The 19,321-nt window shown below is 36.7% G+C and overlaps 2 protein-coding genes across 2 annotated transcripts; one reads left to right on the forward strand and one right to left on the reverse strand.

Moving 5' to 3' along the window:
• Positions 1–1,174: 1,174 nt before the first annotated feature.
• Positions 1,175–14,750, forward strand: LOC143448373 (sodium/myo-inositol cotransporter-like). Its single transcript, XM_076948088.1, has 17 exons — positions 1,175–1,576; positions 2,064–2,135; positions 3,435–3,599; positions 5,603–5,707; positions 7,984–8,089; positions 8,218–8,298; positions 8,466–8,620; positions 8,856–8,939; positions 9,230–9,365; positions 9,568–9,675; positions 9,911–10,061; positions 10,405–10,573; positions 12,091–12,306; positions 12,447–12,535; positions 12,744–12,799; positions 12,883–13,121; positions 14,209–14,750. Exons 1-16 carry the CDS (start codon positions 1,481–1,483, stop codon positions 13,077–13,079), a joined length of 1,986 nt encoding a protein of 661 aa, XP_076804203.1. The 5' UTR covers positions 1,175–1,480; the 3' UTR covers positions 13,080–13,121; positions 14,209–14,750.
• A 994-nt stretch (positions 14,751–15,744) lies between these two features.
• LOC143448374 (sialate:O-sulfotransferase 2-like) lies at positions 15,745–19,295 on the reverse strand. The gene is made up of 8 exons (XM_076948089.1): positions 18,856–19,295; positions 18,502–18,686; positions 18,055–18,184; positions 17,790–17,971; positions 17,507–17,708; positions 17,111–17,400; positions 16,779–16,991; positions 15,745–16,665 (listed from the first exon to the last, which is right to left on the reverse strand). The coding sequence occupies exons 1-8, from the start codon at positions 19,002–19,004 to the stop codon at positions 16,316–16,318; spliced, it is 1,701 nt and encodes a 566-aa protein (XP_076804204.1). The 5' UTR covers positions 19,005–19,295; the 3' UTR covers positions 15,745–16,315.
• Positions 19,296–19,321: the final 26 nt, after the last annotated feature.

Genomic DNA, 19,321 nt, shown 5'->3' on the forward strand with positions numbered 1-19,321 from the left:
CAATTTCAATATCGATATTCAAAACATTGACAGTTTGGTTTTGGTACTGTGATGCTCAACTAGGCTATCAGTAGTTGTAATGAACGCGCTTATCAATGGAGTCAGACTAACGAGCAGTCGATCAAGCAATAATAAAATAATTAATAACAATCAACGTTACGAAGAACACTGTCTAGTTTTTTAAAGATTTTTTCAGGTCTGTTTTGTCACTTATTTGAGTTATTTCCTACTGGTTCTGTAAACGTAATGAAAACTGTTACCTTCATGACAGATGCTGTGCAATGCCGGTATAGGTTAGAGCAAGTTCTATGTTCAGTTTGGAATTTATAAGTGAATTTTTTGTTTACCGTCTCAAGTCTACAAATATTAGTATATTTAGTATACAGAGTCAAGTCAATAGACAGTATAGAATTTGTGACAAAATATTTAGTCTTGTGCCCATGAACAGAGATACGGGGATAGCCATGTAAAGATGAAAGAAGCCGCTTTCAAGAGCAGGCTTTACTGGAGTTTGCAATAGTGCCTGGATTTTATTTTTTGCTGGCAAAAACTTAAAGTTTTAAATTAGCTCTAGCAAAAGCGAAACTCATTACTGCATTATTGGATTCAATGGAAACAAATCTTGATAGTTATGACACGCAAATCTAGTCACTAACAGCGCAAGTCCAAGTCAAATTCATTTTATTACATCATTAAGTTAGTCATGTTCATCAAGCCCAAATTTTAAACCCTTAAAGGCACTGTTTATCATCTACCTTTTGTTGTACTTGTGACGTAATTATACAAACAACATCCAGTTTTATTGATTTATGATGTTTCTTCCACATTTAAGTAAAAGATGTTGTACTGTGATAATTAACAAATTGATTCAAACAAAGTAGAGTGAACTCTTACCAACTTTGTGGCAAGTGAGTTTCCAAGCCACAAAATTTCTGGTAAGCTGGTGCCAGATATTCTGAGGCATCTCTACAGTAATGAAAGTTCTAATGATCATGTGATGTGATCATTGGAATATGCAGTCTGTCTTAGAAAATGAGATATTTTTGTCGACTCAAACAACAAAAATATTTTCTTTAAAATTTCCAAAGATGAAAAATGCACATTTGTTATCAGCTATCTGTTGCACTTGCACAGTATAGACCATAGGTTTCAACCTATAATTTGCTCTATATGTATATCAAATGTCCCCAGATGTATGGTATTGTCAATTTCATATAGATAGGGGGGGAGTACACTGTCTAGTTTGTCACAGGTATATTTGAACAAAGTTTTTTGATAGTGTTAGTTAAGTATTAGCTCAGATACAAAAGTTCTTAATTTAAAGATTTCATAATGTTAAGGCTGGAGTTCTTCAAGTATTACAGGTCTCTTTCTTTATGGAATAACAGTCAATAAATTGCTTTCAGAGAACTGTGACTTTTCGTGCTATTAGTTATAGTTTGAAAAGTTAACGTTATTTAAACCACTGCAAGAAGTAGAAATGGCTGAAGTAATTTTTGGAACCCAAGCACTTGACCTCGCTGATCTCTGTGTGGTCCTGTCATACTTCGTGCTTATTGTAGCTGTTGGAATATTTGTAAGTAATAAGACTGGTGTAGTGCCGAAACCTGTCCCCCTATTGTGATATCATAAATTGAAATCCAATTACGGTTTTAATTCAGCAGAATATGAGCTCAATATTTAATATGCCAGTATTTAAAATTCAGTATTCTAACTGTGCTAGCACTTGTTTTCTGCTGATTCAAACCCATAATCGGAATGAAATTTATGACGTTATAATGGGGTGCTAAGTTTTGGACGGGGGCAGGTTTAGGCACTGCACTGGCAGCAATTGTTGTAGTTGTTGCATTACCGCATATTTAAAGAATGAATGAAGTATATGCTTGTGATGATTTTTTTGTAATAAAATCAAATTGCCAACATTTATATTTGTATATGCACTGTAAGCTTGTAAAGAAATTTTTCTTCGTTAACTTTGTCATTTTACTGGTCAGTTCTTGTCATTGTACTGCAAAGTATATCTATACTGGTGTTTTGAATCGGTATTACTTCTATTTCTTTAGGCAAGTTGCACATCAAAGCGCGACACCGTACATGGTTACTTCTTAGCAGGAAGAAATATGAACTGGTTTATGGTAAAATTCTTTTGATTTAAACTAATTAGATATTTCGACCACCAATTAAACTTGTATTGATTTTTATGGAAATTCAGAAAGTTTCAATTTTTTGCCTTGTTCTCTATTTAGCTGCTATTGCATATGAATATTCTTTTATTCCGTACTTTACCGCAAATACTAGTTATGTTAACGCATTGCCTGAATGACCTTAGTTAGATATGATAATTATAAGCATTTATGAAACTTTATTTTAAGAAAATATCCCACATGAAATCAATAAAGAAAAAGAAAAAAATTTGCAGCAAAAAAATCTAAAATTGAAATCCAATTTGGTCAGTTCTATCTCGGACACGTTTACTCAATTGCAAGTGACTGACTGGTTGACTGTGACTGTGTGTGAATTCTCGTTGGTTAGGCACGAGAAAGCACTAAAATATAATTATACAGCTTGAACTTCGAGACAATTTACATCAAAATGCGAGATAACATGGGAACATGACAAAAATATAGCACGGTGTTCAGAACACAAGCAGTAAATATGTTACCTTTATTACCATAATCTTCACTTTTGTTTTATATTTTAAAAACTTTACGTAATGAAGCCTAAAAGAACACGTTTGTTTAAAATGTGATCTATTCTGCAGAGTCAAATGGAAGCATAGTAGCAACAGTGATAAACATTTACACAGAAGAAAACTTTAACTGTGGAAGTATGCACCAAATTCTAAAATGTCTTTATTTCCATCTCGCAGTTTGAGATTGGAGAGCTAAAATACCAGTCATACAACCCAAACAGTTTTCAAATAAAGTCATTTAATTCCACATAGGAAAAGAGAAGGGAAAATAAAATTGAATAAAGAAATGTTCTTTGAAATAAACCACAGGTGGTATTTTAGTTCACATTGTATTGGTCTTAATTGTAGTAAAACATTTGCTACTCTTTCTGCAAGATTTTATCTCGTCAAATCACCACGTGGCTATTTGTGTTGTCTGTCTACCATATGGTTTTTATCAACGGAGATAGGGCGTTTCTCTGTTTTCTATTTCCTTGCAAGAAAGCTTCATGAACATGCCGTCTTTCATGCCTATCAGGCCGAGAAAGAAAATTGTTTGCAAGTAACAGCCATCACTTCGGCAATATGTGTTTACAAACTCTAAACAAAAAGACCATTAAAGTGTATTGTTGGAATTACAAGTAGACATGTAACTTGACTCGAAAGCAGTGGCCTGATTAATCAAGTTATTTTTATCAAATACACAACCATATAGTGTCATTATTTTCAATTGACTCGCGTCTTTCATCTGCATTGTGTTTAGATTGGAGCTTCGTTATTTGTGTCCAATATTGGGAGTGAGCATTTTGTTGGTCTTGCCGGTTCCGGAGCTTCTGGAGGGATTGGTGTCGGAGCTTGGGAGCTGAATGCTCTCATGCTGCTTCAACTGTTAGGCTGGGTTTTTGTACCGGTGTACATTGCCTCTGGGGTAATATGCTTTTCTTTTTTCATATTTAATATGTCACACTTACAGGTAGCAGCATTGTTACATTTTATCATTGAATATATTACTGCTTCATCTGCTATGCCTTGCTTAAACGTTGCACTGGCGGCAAATTTGTAAATTTTTACGCTCCTGACGCAAATAGTAGAAAGGACAAATGGTATATTGTTGTCACAATCTTCATGCTTGGTCTGAGGAAAGTCCTTGCTCGCCTTAAACTCTAAATATCAGACTTTGTTCTTGTTTTTTGATCACAGCCCAGCCTATTGCGTGTATGCGTATAAAGTTGTTGCTTTCAAAGTACTTGTAAGAAAATCATTAATAAGTGATTAATTGTTTATGAACAAATACTACGCTTACATGGCTCTGTTTGATTATAATAAACACCTTAGTTAAGTTACATATAGTTAATCACTATGGAATCTTTAACACAGTAGCTTAATGTAAAGGTTCACAGTATTCTCAAAATAATACTTGTAAGCCGGATGGCATACGTTTGTTTGACGAGTGCATTTTTATTGTAAGGAGATGTGATAACTGACAATGTAAAAGAAACCCTACTCAGAACCCAATGTTTTAGTCATTTATTTTTCAAATGTGTAACTGTTGTTGTTAAATTTTAGTTTCACTTTAAATAAGCGCTCGTTACACGTTATATCCTTATTTGTATGTTTCATGCCAAACACTTGAATAGAGAAAATAGTATAACTTGATTTCAGTTAGAGTTGCTAAAAATTGAACATTATTTTTCAAAATCAAGAAACAACTGTCAAACGAAATTGTCAATGTAGAGAAAAAGCCTATTTGAGTGTGACAGATCACAGATATCATGTTCATTAAGTCAATTGCATGAACAGCGCGGTAGGGAAAACGAATGGTAATTTCCGCTAGACCAGCGGTTCTTAAACTTTTTTGAGCGCGACCCAAATCTGAGTTTCATGATCACCTCACGACCCAAACCTATGTCGCGACCCATTTTAATGTCCTATAGACCTATATTATATTATATTAACCTATGTCGCGACCCACCTATGTCACTATGTCGCGACCCATTTTCTGACCCTCCGCGACCCATGTTTGGGTCGCGACCCATACTTTAAGAACCCCTGCGCTAGACGTTTAGAAAGATGGTCGGCATCAATTTTCACCTCTTAAATTTCCGTTTGCCTACGTTGTTATTTCAATAGAAAATGGCATAAAGCCTACTATTCGACTGGCAATGTTAGGCCAGAATGACGTTGTTCAGATGAGCAGCATTGAAATACGCACGACGTCTGTAATTTTCGAAAAATGCCCTTCAAGACGCAAATCGGCTTATAGTTCCGTTTTCATTCATTAACGTCATAAAAGCCGCTATCTTATTATTTTCAACAGAGAATAATGTTACTACGTTCGATCGTGTTGTTTTCAACCGGTGCCCATATAAATTCTATCGAAGGAGTGAGATCATTAACACCGGGATAACACCTTAATCGAATGAAATCAGACCAAAGCTCACTGTGTTGATTCAGTCATGCAAAAATACGCAAAATTACTCATTTGGTTCCATTATTCAGATCCTTTTGAACTTACTCATGCTATAATTTTGTGACTGATATGAAAATTGCGCGCGCCTTATTTTTGAACATAGTAAACAACCACTATCACAAAACCATGCCGCGTCACCGAAATTTATTATCACCTTGAAAAAGTTGAAAAAAAATATACAAGCTAATCCAGTACTGTCTATTTTACTCACCGTTTTTCGTATAGTTAAGAATTATTCGGTATTTTTTATTAAGAAATGTTCTATTCGGCCACGCCTTAGGACGCTTGATTGGTTTGTAGTCGTGGACGTTATTTGCAAAGCCTCTGTGACTGGTCAAAATTTTTCCAACAACATTCATTTCAGCGTATCGCGGTCGTTTGTTGGTGGCATCGTGTGCCAGCACTTATGCTTAACTTAGCTCATGCTTAACGTTCTGAAAATGTCTTTTTTTATTTTAAAGATCTGCACCATGCCCGAATACTTGGGACGTAGATACGGTGGAAAGAGATTGAGGATTTACCTGGCTACTCTCACCTTGCTCCTATACTGCCTCACCAAGATATCGGTAAGACTTTGCTTGCTTTTGAGGTCTCGCAACTTCACGCGGTTTTTACGGTCGGTTTCGTCGTGATCGATCCTGTAATTCGAACCATAAACCTATTTATTCGTTAATTTTTCGTGTCCTGGACGAGTTAGTTGTGCAGCAACTATAATGACATTAATCTTGACTTGTTGAATTTGTGGGCGTGGTGTGGCGTGATATCGGACTATTTTTATCCTTGTGTTGACTGATTTAAGTCTTTGCACGACTTACACTCGGCGATGACTTCTCAGGACACGTCTTCCTGCATTGTCCCGTGCACGAATTTTGTATCGGTTGTCGCTATTTCAACGAAGAGAATTGTGGGTTCGATGCTGATTGTTTGTAACTTAACTGAAACTTAAAAACTATAAAATATATTTTTCACCCAACATTTCTCATGGAATGGCGGCCGCATCAAATCCTTTTTGCTGAATGGACAGTAAGTAGACTTTTCACGAATACGAAAATAAGTACCTCGTTTACGTAATAAAAAGACGTGTGGAATGAGGTAAAGATTACCGCAGTTAAAGCGTCCGTTGGAAGTGTGTTATCTCACCAAAAAGGAGACCAGTAAAATAAACTTAATTACCTTACGTACATAGCTACAGAGTACTGATTAACAGGATTAGCAGCACAGTAAGTAGCTGTGGTGCACACGGTACTGGTCAAATGAATTTATGGTTTTATGGCAAGAAAAAGTAAAAATCGCTTTCAAAATACTTTGAGTATAGGTCGCGCCATCAATTCAAGTAAACACGGTAGGTTTCGAACAGTGGTCATCAATAGAGCGGATGATCTTAGCAACTTAAAATAATTACTTCGACAATAATTTCCGGAAATCACATTGTAGCACTTAAACCGTAAACGTTTGGTTAGATTGAAATGGTGCGATTTTAAATCATTGTCACTGGACAACAAAAGACTTCAAATTTTAAACCAAGAAACAACTTTCTAATTTACTGTTGTTTATGCGAAATATTTGAACAGCAAAGTTCTCACAACCGTCCATGTTTGACGGTTAGATAGGTTTTAAAGCTGTCTACTTTTCCAGGAGTAGTACGACGAAAACGCTGCAACGTCACACGTCACGTACCGCCATGTACGTTTTCGAATCGAATAAGTCGTTGGTCTGACAAAATTTCCGTTGCCAAATTTGAGTAATCACGAACAGGTCTCCGTGTAATGAATGATTATAATATCATGCACATTTGCACATCCTGCCAATCGCGGGCGTTTTTTTCATCAACATCGGCAAAGTCAGTAGCAATGGTCCTCAAAGGTTTTATGTTGTTAATCGACCGTTTTCTTATGTTTGTAAGGGCGCCGTTGTAAATGTACTGGGAAAGGAAAATAACCAAAGTAGGGTTTTGACATGAACTGGACTTCGATCGAATTAAAAGCAAGTCCTACAAAATATGAAATATTAGTTTATTAATCTCCCGTAGCCTCTAACTTTCAATACCAGCAGAAATTTAATTTATTACCGTTTCGTGTTTATTTTTGCGATTTCGCCCCAATTCTTATGCTGCTTTTATTGTTACTTTGATTTTACGGTGTTTGTCTTTTATAATGCAAGTAGCATTTTACATTGTTCTCTATGATAGATAACCTCTTAACTTAAACGAACACTGGATCTACTTCACATCCACCTGTAAAATGCAAGCAGAGTTGGCAGTCTTGGGTTCGCTAAAGTAAAACGTAACCAGTATGAGCTTGTAGTATGTTTAAAACGGAAATATATTTCGCCCACAGTTGGACATCTCTAGTCCCGAGTGTTTGTAGTTGTCTGGGATAAGTGCTTTGGCGCTTTCCATGATTCCTAGATTGTTTGACGATCGTGTTTACCGTTGGGAAGGCGGGCGTTCTGCGTTTGCGTTCCTTTACTGATACGTAAAATTATAGTGGTTTGTTTTGCAACACGGTGCGTAAATGCCTAACTTTCCTCAGTACCCTCAAGCTAGCGTCAGTTTCCAGGACGCGGGCGGCCATGCCATTTCCATGCCGCGTGATTAGGGAAATTTCATTAAACAGCGGTGAAGTTGGAAATTGATTAATCGACCGTGACCAGTTTCTTTGGTTCTCTTCTCTGCTTTCGGTTTTTTGGTGATGTGTACTTTTTCAGATATTATTCCAGTTAATACTCTCGATATAATATTCTCGACGTACTTTTAAACCGATGAAAAAACGACGTTGCCTTTCGTTCAAATTTTATTTTTAGTTACAGTAATACGTCTAACTTCAGCTGGAATTATGTTAAGGTCAACTTGTACTCTGGTGCCTTGTTCATACAACAATCCATGGGCTGGCCTCTCTACTCCTCGGTCACTTTGCTTGTTGTACTTACCGGAGTCCTCACTGTGACAGGTGCTTGTTAGAATTCTGATTCGATTTTGTGTTGACTCTTTAGCGGTTTTAGCAAGAAAGAAAAGTCGCAAATAATGTTCACGTCTTAATACTAAGTTTTGACTCACGCTTACCGTGAAAACTTTCAGGTGGCCTTACCGTGGTGATGTATACTGATTCTCTGCAAGCAATTCTGATGGTTACCGGAGCTTTTTATCTCACCGTTCAAGGTTTGCTAGCACTGTTGGTTAATACTTGCATTGCTGTTGGTGCCCTCAACCATTTGCTTGTGAATGTAATTATTAATTATTTATTAATGGTTTATTACTTGTAATATTAATAATGACGTTTTGTTACGGAGAACTTGTCAAAAATGTCTTTATTTGTTTATTTCAAGGCTTTTTGCGAATTGGTGGATATTATGAGATGAAGGATAGATATATGGACACTAAGCTCAATCTCACTGTAGCTAAACTTCGTTATAACATCACCATAAATGAGACTAATGAATGCATTCCAAACCCAAGGCCTGACTCGTTTACCATGCTAAAGGTCGTAGTTGACAGAGAAACTTTTTTTAGTGGTATCAGTCTTCTTTCTTTCACTCTGCTAAATATGAACCATCATAAAAGTTTTATTAGTTATTAACTTTCATAAGATTTCAGAAAGGTATTGAATTGAATTAATTGAATAGGTATTGTTGTATAAGTTATTAGCATTTTGTATAACTGTTATGCATATTCACGGACGTACAATCCTGTCTCATAAAATGAAAATTTCCTTACAGGGTGTAACTGATGATGAAATGCCTTGGCTCGGGTTTTTATTGGGCCAAACACCATCTTCGTTGTGGTATTGGTGCACAGACCAGGTAAATAAATTCTGCACTTACATTGCACCTAGTCATAAGCCAATACCTTAGTGCCTCAATGAGGCGATAGCATGATGGGCATATGTTTTGCCTTGTTTTACACAATGACTTTTATTGCTGTATTATGGTTGCATGATTAGTTAACTTACAACTCCAACAGAAACGCAAGAGTCACGGAATGGTTGTGAAGTTTATCACAGTAATCATGTCTATTTCTATAATTTTGACTCATACTCTTTATTCTACTGAAAAGTATGAATTTTTATCCAATATTTATTTTTGGTTTGAAGGTTATCGTGCAGCGTGCGCTGGCTGCGCGTTCACTCTCCCACGCCCAAGGCGGCACCTTGCTTGCCGGTTTAATAAAGATTCTCCCGCTTTTTATCATGGTCATGCCCGGAATGATATCGCGCATACTTTTCACCGGTAAGATTTTAATTTGAAAAAAAACAACATTTTAATGAAACTCAGCTGCTATTTTGCATAGATCGATTGAACAAAATGAGTTATTACAATTTTCTGCAATTGAGTTCACCTGTCACTCGATGTTGGGAAATACAAGTCTGTTAATGAAACAAAAAGTAAATTCGAATCTGACTGTATTATATTTGCTTGTGGTTTATGAAAGATGACCTGCTCTGTGTGCCCGGAGATCATTGCATGGAAGTTTGTCATAGTGCTGCCGGATGCACTAACCTTGCTTACCCGAGACTGGTGCTTGGGATAATGCCATCTGGTAAGAATGCCATGTTTTTACCATTTTGATGAAACTGAGATTGGGATGCGACGAACTACACAGAATACATCGCAAATCATTACATGTTTAATTGTTTTTAAGATGTCTATAATAATATAACGTACAAGACCTCGTCATGTGTTAAGACGTTAAGTATTACATTTAAAAATGAATCTTGTATTCGATATAATCGGTAGGAAAAAAACAACTTTTATTTTTGACTTGTTGTCGACAGGTGCACGTGGACTTATGTTGGCTGTGATGATCGCTGCCCTGATGAGCGATTTAGATTCAATCTTCAACAGCGCAAGCACCATCTTTACACTTGATTTGTGGAAAAGGATGAGAAAATCTGTTTCAAACACTGAACTTATGATTGTAGGCCGGTAAGACTGAACTTTTTTCATGTCATGCCTGTCATGTGCTGTATAATTCATTTTAGACTCTTTTCATTATATGTAAAAATACTACTTTGAAATAAAGTATCATACTGCGGCCTGTAATAAATTTCAATGCAGGTTCTAAGCAAGTATTCAGTATAACTTGTTTTCAAAGAAGTTGTTTATTTATCGCTCATGGTTTTATGATATTGCACAACATTAATGTTATTCATTATACTTTGAATCTATACTTTTACCTTTGCAATGACTTCAGACACTTTTGAGCCCCGTGTAAGATGATCCCTATGTCTTTGGGTACCTTTTCTCCATTATGTTGTTTTCTTTTCAGTGTTTTCATCATCGTTCTTGTCGGGATTAGCATAGCATGGGTGCCAATCATCCTTCAGTTCCAAGGAGGACAACTCTTCTTCTACATCCAAGAAGTAACAAACTACATATCCCCTCCTATCGCTGCCATCTTCACCATTGGAATGTTATGGCCTCGGTGCACTGAAAAGGTAACATAAGTTGTTCACTACTGCAGTTTGATTCATCAAAATAGCTTTTCGAAACTTTCTACCAGAAATTGCAGGGATTTATTTGCTGGTGAGCGGATGTAATTATTCATCTGTTAAAAAGTGCAACATAAGTTTTTACGAAAATCATGACCAGTTCTTCAACTTTCCCATCTTACTGCAGGCTTTGGAGCCAACAACACTCAGTTCTTGCTCTGGTTTTATTGTCTCATGTTTGTTAAGTTGATTTCGAAGCAGATTGCAGCTTTTCTTGTTGCTTTATTTCTCAGTATGATCCTATTCTCTTGCTTGTTAATTATGTTTTACATTTAATCCCAGAAATCACTTTTCGGGCTTGAGTTATTGGTGTACAAAGTTGTTCAGAGCTTCCAAGGGCTTTGCTAGTGACGTTTTAAAGCCGTATCTTGTTTGTATTACCATGTTGAAATCTTGTAGACCCTAGAAAGTTGGAGGACAGTCTGACCTTTTAGTCAGATCACCTGAATTTTTTTTCAGTGAAATATTATTAAGGGTCCTCCATTGTGGACTACAGCACGGTTTTGTTATTAAACAACTGCAGTGGATGCCACAGTGAGTTTATCTCACCCAAGAATTGAAATACTGAGGGTAGTACACACTTATGAATTGTCACGATGACACCACAGCCTTTATATACATAGAATAAGATCAATTTAGTTTACTTTAAGGCAGGGGTTCTTAACCTTTTTCTTTTCATTACCCACTTCCGCTACTTAATAAACCTATATTCCCCACATACTTTTAAAACTGACTGAAAAATCAAAATGAATCCTAGTGACCTGTGTGACATATCCCAAAGCACAATGGTATTTAACAAAAAGAACAATTTCAATGAGAAGAATAACATTAAAGAACGTTTACGTAGTTTCAAACAACGTCAATGCGATTTTTGTTCTTGCTTTTCAGCGACAATCGAGTCAATGTCAGGCTCTATTTTTGAGATTGCACAACGCAAATCTGATTCCAGATTTAACATTGTGTTTCGTTACCCACTTGAAATCCTCAAATTCCCCACTAGTGGGTAATTACCCACAGGTTAAGAACCCCTGCTTTAAGGTATCTACACAAGCATAAAGCAGGAAGAAGAATTACTCTGTGTTTCAACAGTTTGCATTGTCTGTGAAGGAAACGTTGTGCAATACATGCCACAATTTGCTCTGCTATTTTCCTTTGAGCTGTTTAATTCTTCTATTAAAAGTATAAACATGACAACTAACTAAGGACTGGTTGTAGGGTTGTCAATGTCAACATACAATGTAAGATTGGTAATGACTCTAAAGTCTAAAGCTTTCACTTCATTGGCAGTTACCTTCATGTGTTCTTTTCTTTAAAGCTTCTGGGGCGAGGCCTTTTAATTTTGGAAATATTGTTACAGATTTTAAAATAGATTTTACTTGGCACCCTGGTTTTCTAGATGAGGTTTTATTTTCTTGTGCAGAAGATACTCATAAGTGTTACATTGGATATTGTCTTCTCATTAGGGGGCGTTTTGGGGAGGTCTGTGCGGCAGTACCCTTGGATTAATTCGGCTGATAATCATCTTCCTATACAAAGCACCAAACTGTGGGGAGCCTGAAACGAGACCAAGTTTTCTAGTGAATTTCCACTACATGTACTACTCTGCACTTCTCTTCTTTGTCACCTTGTTTGTTGCAGTTGCTGTCAGTCTTTTCACTGCACAACCTGCTCATGAAAATGTGAGTTGTGATGGTTACAATGTAATGGCTATCACTTGAGTACGAGTAGTAGTTTCATAATAGTTGGTTTTAATTACCGGTAGGTATTGTTTTTAACCATGACATTGGTGTTGGTTGCCTGATATTTAATCTTTCCAAAGGTCACACGTCTTACATTTTGGACCAAAAACGATCTGGCTCCAGTTGTTGAAAAAGCGGAAATAGTTGAAATGGCGACAATGCAAAATGGGTATAAATTTGTGCTAACTGAACATTTTTGTACTTTTTTTGTAATAGATAAGCAACATTTTTATATGATTAAGGCAAAATGCGACCTACAAAATTATTTTCTGCCAGTAAAAAATTTTTTATTGAACTTTATGCAAACATCATTTTCCAAACTGCGGTATTTTGTGATGTATCAATGTACACTTTAATGTTTATATCCACTTCAACAGATGGAAAGGAAAGAACTCAGTGGAGTCTTCTGATGGGGAACTTGCTCAAAAAACAGGTTGGTTTGACGTTATTAAAAGCAAGATGATAATTTTTTTACTGGATTTCTTGATAACATTTTTGTGTGATGTCTATGATCAGGATGCAGGAAGAACAGCGTTTGGTGCCGAGGGGTGAGGTTTATTTGCGGCATCCAAGAGCATCCAGATGACCACAGGGAACCTGAAGTGATTTTTCCATCTCTCGAACAAAGTCGGAAAACTAAAATTATTCTCACAACCGGCCTTGTTGCAATATTATCCTGTGGCACTTTCCTCTATATCTTTTGGTCAGTCTAAAACTGAGACTTAAAATTTGTTTCCGTCTTTTTGGATCAAAAGGTAACAAGCCAGGAATAATGAATTGATTAATTATAATGCTGTTACTGTCAACCAAATTATTTCGTAGTGCTCTATTTGTTATTTTGTGAAGTAATTGTACCATACCCTTCTACGTATGTTGTTTCTGGGATCAGTGCATTTTGAAACACTGTGTGAAGCGTTATATTATATTATTGATGGTTACTGTTATAGTTATTAGTGTTTGATGGGCTAGAAAGCTCTTTCATTCACAGGTTCATTGAAGGAATAATGAGTAGAAATATGAGACTTATTGCTCTTGTGCCTGTAGGTTTGATAGGTTTTGCTTGTACTTGTTTTTCATTTTCTTTGACTTTGGATCCAACGTTTTTCATTGTGCACAGAGGTTGTTGTTAAATCAACATTACACATGGTCAGTTTTGATATTTGTTAAATATTCCTAATTAATATTTGCAGATATTTGATATGTGGGAAAACAAAAATTCGGGGCAATTAGCAAATAAAACTGTTTTAAAATATCAACTTTGGAAAGTTGATTGTAAATGAGTAAACTTGATATTTGTAATAAAAGACATCTCCCACAAAGATCATACCGTTTTAGTGCCCTTATAAGTAAATATTTTTTGGGGGCCTTATTTCAATTCGTAATGTCAAATTGCTAACACAAACTTTTTGCTGCAGTTGTTTGCAATATTCTTTAGTTTTTTCTTTGGATTGTGATAAAATAAGCTTGGTTTGTTTTGAAATGAATTTGCATTGTTGCTCGGGGATGATTTACAAGTGCACCATTTCAGAAAAATTATGTAATCGATTTAATATTTATTTCCACATTTGCATTTTGCAAAAAAACTAAAAAACTTAGTCTATAAGCAGTCATGTTTTTTTGTTTTTCTTTTTGTTTGCAGTATCTTTTGCCTTTTTGATTCCTTGCTTTACCTGTGAGTTTTTTAAATTATTTAAATGGCAAAAAAGCCTTGATTATCGTGTAATTTTGTGTAAAATTGAATCATGTCCTTAATGTCTATTTGTGATAAAATAACTATTTATGTACGTTGCAAAACATCGAATTTGAAAAGTAGATGTTGTTGTTACATTTTTTCAATTTTAGGAGCGCTGTTGATACTGCTGAAAACTTGCATTTACAAAAGAATGACAAATTTTGACAGGAATCGAGGCCAATTTTGCAGTTTTTGTTTTAAAGTTACACATACAAATACAGATATACAGTAGTGTCAATGGACATCAAGCAGTTTGACAAAGAATTTGGCACTTTAAAGAAATCACAAATTGGGCAAACTTGCTTCTCGAGATGTGGTTTTGTATAAATTTTTTTGTAAATTTGTTATGTTGTAAAATTTTTGTGTCATAAAATGATGATCTTATTGCTGGTAATTTGCTAGGGTATTCATGCTTTGCATTCGGCTTTTTTGCTTGAAATCTGCTGTTTGTCTAATCTAACGGTGAAGAATGACTACTTCTTCTGTATCTACGTATTCTACTTATCTGTATACAAAAAATAAATGTGTGAAAATAGTAGTTTAAGCACTGCTTGAATTACTGTTTTATCACCCTAGAAATAACTATAGTAACACACTAACCCTGGCACTTCAGCTGAAATTTCTGGAAGCTCACTTTTTTTAGTGCTTTGTATTTGCTGCACAAGTTATCTTTTTTATTACATTGGTGGTCTTGTAGCAGGCACCTTATTGTTAACTGGACTTTTACAACTGCTAATACAGTTTGGGAGGGTGGATAATGTTAATTTTTGTTTGTACTGGAATGTCACAATATTAAAAAGTATCAAGTGTTGTCTGTTGCTTTACAAGTAGTATGAAATTTAGAAGGGAATATTGATCAAAATAATGAACAACGTAGTGAAAATTTTCAGCTAAAAAATACAGCTGTTGTAATCATGGAATGAATGATAAAACCCAAACCAAGTATTTCTAAGTTTTACAGCAACTTCCTTGCTGACATTTTACCTTTAGCCTTTTTTCTTTTTGCCCTACTTTTGGCTTTTACTCAATCATAAATTATGCATTAATTATATCATTGGAGGGTACCAAACTATTTTTGTAACTGACTTCCTTGGTACCGTCTCAAGCGTTTTCAACGGTTGAGGCTTTCTCGTTTTCCGCTTTCTATTACTTGTAATTTTTGCCCTTAATTTTTAGTACATTTTCATTTCACCCTTCTTGTTAAACGATGATGAAAAATGTATGAAAATCAGGCTTGTTTTCGTTTTGATGCAATTTTACTTACTCTTTGGTATATGATATTGACTTGATACTTGTTCTAATAAGTGTAGCAAATAATGATGCTTGAATCTTCACATATGCAGAGATATCTATGGCACCTGTTCCTTGTGTGCATTAATAGCGCTGTATATTTATCGGAAAGAAGTGTATTATTTTATTCATTGACTTGCACTTTTGAAGTTATTTATTCAACGTTTGAAGCTCTATTTATCAAGCACAGAACTATCCAAAAATATTCAGTTCCATTGTTGTTTTTAATTCTTATTTTGCCATTTACCGTCATGCATTTGCTTTATTGTAAACTATCTCTTCTTCAATACTCACGGTAAGAACTTTTACTTGTTATGGAGAGTTGTACTAATATGTTCAATTAAACCAAAAAGATAAATGGTATCGTATGCCTTCTGCTATCAGAAAATTTGTCCTCGGCCTGAGGGAGGTCTCTGCACGACTTACACGGTGATTCCGCATCGCTCGAGCTTGTTTTTATTGCGAGTTCCGACAGACACACACATTTTTATTTGATTTTTAATATTTTTATGTTTCGTATTGCCCAAATTTAGAGCTGTTCACCAGGTCCAATGAACTGTAGCAAGCGTGGTTAATGCCTTGCGTCCGCATCACGACGGCAGCGTCACCGGCTGACGAACACGGAACGCGTTTTTGTAAGCCCAGTGCTCTAATCGCTCCGCCTTTGAGCGAAACCTGGAGTTAATGTTAGTTTAATGTATTTGTCTTTAATGCTCTGGGCCTGGGCTTAGTAGTGTGAAATTCACCGGCAATTTCCAGATAATGGTCCTTTGCTATTATGGGCATGTAGGCTAAGGCCAAATGTCAATCATAGCTTTAAACCGGCAGCACTGCGGCCCTTTGTTATACATCGTTTAATCAGAAATGCGTTTAAGGATGACGATGGACTTAAATGACCGCGGTAACATGAGTTTCCTGATTGCTTTATTATCTTCGCCAGTCTGGCAGGGTATCAGTTATATGCTTTGGGATATGGGAGATAGTGTGTTGTATGATCTGGTTGACGAAGGCTTTCTGTTGAGCATCGAATCGGTTTCTCTGGTTGTCTTTCTTTCGTTTGAAGTAACCATCGGCGTTACGACGTAGGCAGGCCAGCCTGTCCTCCAAGCTGGTCGGTTCGTAACCAATGAAACGTAACACTCGACCGATTTCTTTAATTCTATCCGATTTCAGGTCTTCGTATTTTACAAGTAAGACAGGCATCCCGGCAGCCGAGAGAACTTTTGCATTAACAGTTGACCAAGCGTTCGATCCAGCCACGATAAACTTTTTCCAGCCTAAAAACAAACTTTGAACCTACACGCAGACCTAATCTACATACCATCTTCACTTATTTGAACAAGCACGTCGTTGCTATAGCTAAGACATTACAGGTGCCAACGATTTTTACCTTTGCCAAGAAATTTCTCTTCGGCAACGACTCCAGTGTGATTCTTCGTACCGCGACGATTGAACTCGGCAAGTAAAGTTTCGTATGGATCGCGAATTATCAAAATCACCTTGTCATAACCCGCCGGAAAATGTGTGTATTGTTGGTGAAATATGTGATCTTTTATTACGAGCGTTCGACCAGAGTTCCATGGGTCCATTTCGCCAAAAAAACCTATAATAGGCCAAATAAGTGTTTAGGCTTAGTAATTGAAAAGTTAAACCACGAATAGAATTTTTGTCAAGGTGCTGTGTAAATAAAACATTGTCTTTATTTCACAAAAATAGCTTCACCTTTAGCCGTCAGAGGTTGATCTGAGTAAACGCTTCCCGTGTAAATGCCTGTGGCAACTTCGAGCAAATACCGGAGCCACGAATTACCGGAACCTGGTGCACTTGCCAACGCCACAAGTGGCAAAGTACCTGGCATTAAATATTGTTTAGGTCCACAGCTATCGTCGACGTTTGTACGGAACACTGACACCCGGTGTCGCCCTCCGCATGCCAACCCTGCAACGTTTTGTTCAAGTCCAGGACAAGGATGAGTGCACGCTTGATTGGGCACAGAAGAAGACAAGCTAAAGCTATACAAAGATGTTGCAGTGTTTTAATGTAGTTAACCCGTTTGTATAACTCCTTGTTGGTTTGTTTGTTTGCTGTAAATGTAGAAAAATCAGAGAAAGTTCTTACTTTGCGTGGAAATTTGTACAGTAACACGTGATGTTGTCGGGTATAATTGCGAGATGGTAACCTTCCTCCTCACAAGCCAATATGCACTTGATTGGCGTCAGCTGAGCCGAATATAATCTTGCACCCGTCAGTTTCTCGAAGGCTTTTGCTTGGGGGAAGCACCCTACCGTTGCTTGTTGAGCGTGATAAGGGGTAAACGGTCCTACATAGATTATAAGAATTTTGAATCTTCTTTATTTCAACGTAAATTTTATCTTACAGCAAATTGAGGTTAAACACTCACCCTTTTGACAAGGCTCGTAAAATCGGTAAATTTTTATCCCATTCAGACTTCCGCACGTTTGCTCCGGGTTGCCAGGACAACGATGCTGGCAGCCATCTTCTAAAACATTGAGTTGTTCACCTTTTGCAAAGGTGCCAATGCAGATGCAATGAGTCATTTGTATTGCTGCCAGTTCGTAACCTCTGCACAAAGTGAAGAGTAGATTATGGCGAGAAATGGGTTATGATATTTTGATGGCGCTTCAAATGCTTACAACAATGCTTACTGGCTGGAGCAGTTTTCGAAGCACTTGTTTAACGTCATTTCCGGCCGAACCATCAAAGTTGATTTATCGAACATTGACTTCGCCGAACCTGCCTTTGTCTTTGGGGTTTCAACGCATCCCAAGTATTCCACTAAAACATTGAAATTAGCTTCAAAAGTGTAATTTAACTTGTAGTTGGCGTTAGACGATAGGCCTAAATAATGGCAGAATTTAACAAAATAAGTAACAGCAAAAATGAATCATTGTACTGCCAAGATAACTACGGCTCATTAAATTAAAGCCACGTTGAACTAACTACGCGTTAGTCTAGGACAGGCATACGGTAATATTTGCTTTACGAAGTTTCCAACTTTTGAATAACGTCAAGTGGTAGACGTCAGACTCTTAGTAGGTTGAAGATTTGAAATCTAAATTCCACTTAGAAGCTGTCGGCGATGTTCCAGTCACCTTTACAGCGCATCCCGTCTTCCATAAATCTTGGGTTCTCGTGGAGCAACATCATTTGCAAGCTTCCCTTACCAGAGTTTGACCATTTCTCTTCGTTTCGTATTTCTTCCCTTTGTTTCTCCTTTTTAAGTTTGTATTTTCTCGGAAGAGCACTTCTTGCCGGAACAGCGCGAGTTACTCGAACTCTAAGATCGATAAAAAATGTTGTTGGGGAACAGGCCAAGAATTAAAATTGCAAGAACTCAAAAAGGTAATTAACTTATAGTGATTCCTATTCCTATACGTGCAGAATACTGGCTGTTGACTTGGGACGGTATACAACTATACACTGTTGTAATCATTCAAAAAGTTTACCTTTCTAACAATTCTGCATCTTTCATCTGCAAAGCTCCCTGAAGAGAATTGTACACCAGCAGAAGACTCAGCGCAAGTATTAAAATGAGCTGCCCTCTCAGTATCAGATGATAAATCAATTTTGAAAGATGCCGAGTACACAAACACATTTTGGCGACCTCAACTAACGAGAATATGTTGTATTATTGACCGAACTTTTAGAAATGATTAAATAAGTATTGTATCTTTGCCGGCAGATCAAAGATAAGGCCACCAAACACATCAGCTACGCAATCATGGCGCTCGAACACGGTACCTCTCGTGTTTAATGGCCGACAATCACCTGAAAATCGATGTATTTCAATCCGGACACCAAACCTAAACTGTCGTCATCCGGATGCCTTTAACCGTATTAGCATTTCCTATTTGACGATATAGTTTCAATACATCAACACTACGGTAACACAAGCTTTTGTTTATGTTAGGT

Source organism: Clavelina lepadiformis, chromosome 3 (genome assembly GCF_947623445.1).
Source record: "Clavelina lepadiformis chromosome 3, kaClaLepa1.1, whole genome shotgun sequence".
In the NCBI taxonomy this organism is placed as follows: domain Eukaryota; kingdom Metazoa; phylum Chordata; class Ascidiacea; order Aplousobranchia; family Clavelinidae; genus Clavelina; species Clavelina lepadiformis.

Excerpts from the sequence above, each read along its gene's own strand:
- LOC143448373 (XM_076948088.1), top strand. The coding sequence starts at position 1,481 with ATGGCTGAAGTAATTTTTGGAACCCAAGCACTTGACCTCGCTGATCTC. Across the intron at positions 8,940-9,229 it reads GGTATTGGTGCACAGACCAG|GTTATCGTGCAGCGTGCGCT; the intron begins GTAAATAAATTC and ends TTTGGTTTGAAG. Across the intron at positions 10,062-10,404 it reads GAACTTATGATTGTAGGCCG|TGTTTTCATCATCGTTCTTG; the intron begins GTAAGACTGAAC and ends TTTTCTTTTCAG.
- LOC143448374 (XM_076948089.1), bottom strand. The coding sequence starts at position 19,004 with ATGTGTTTGTGTACTCGGCATCTTTCAAAATTGATTTATCATCTGATA. Across the intron at positions 18,185-18,501 it reads AGACGGGATGCGCTGTAAAG|TGGAATACTTGGGATGCGTT; the intron begins GTGACTGGAACA and ends TCAATGTTTTAG. Across the intron at positions 17,709-17,789 it reads TTACGAGCCTTGTCAAAAGG|GACCGTTTACCCCTTATCAC; the intron begins GTGAGTGTTTAA and ends TAATCTATGTAG.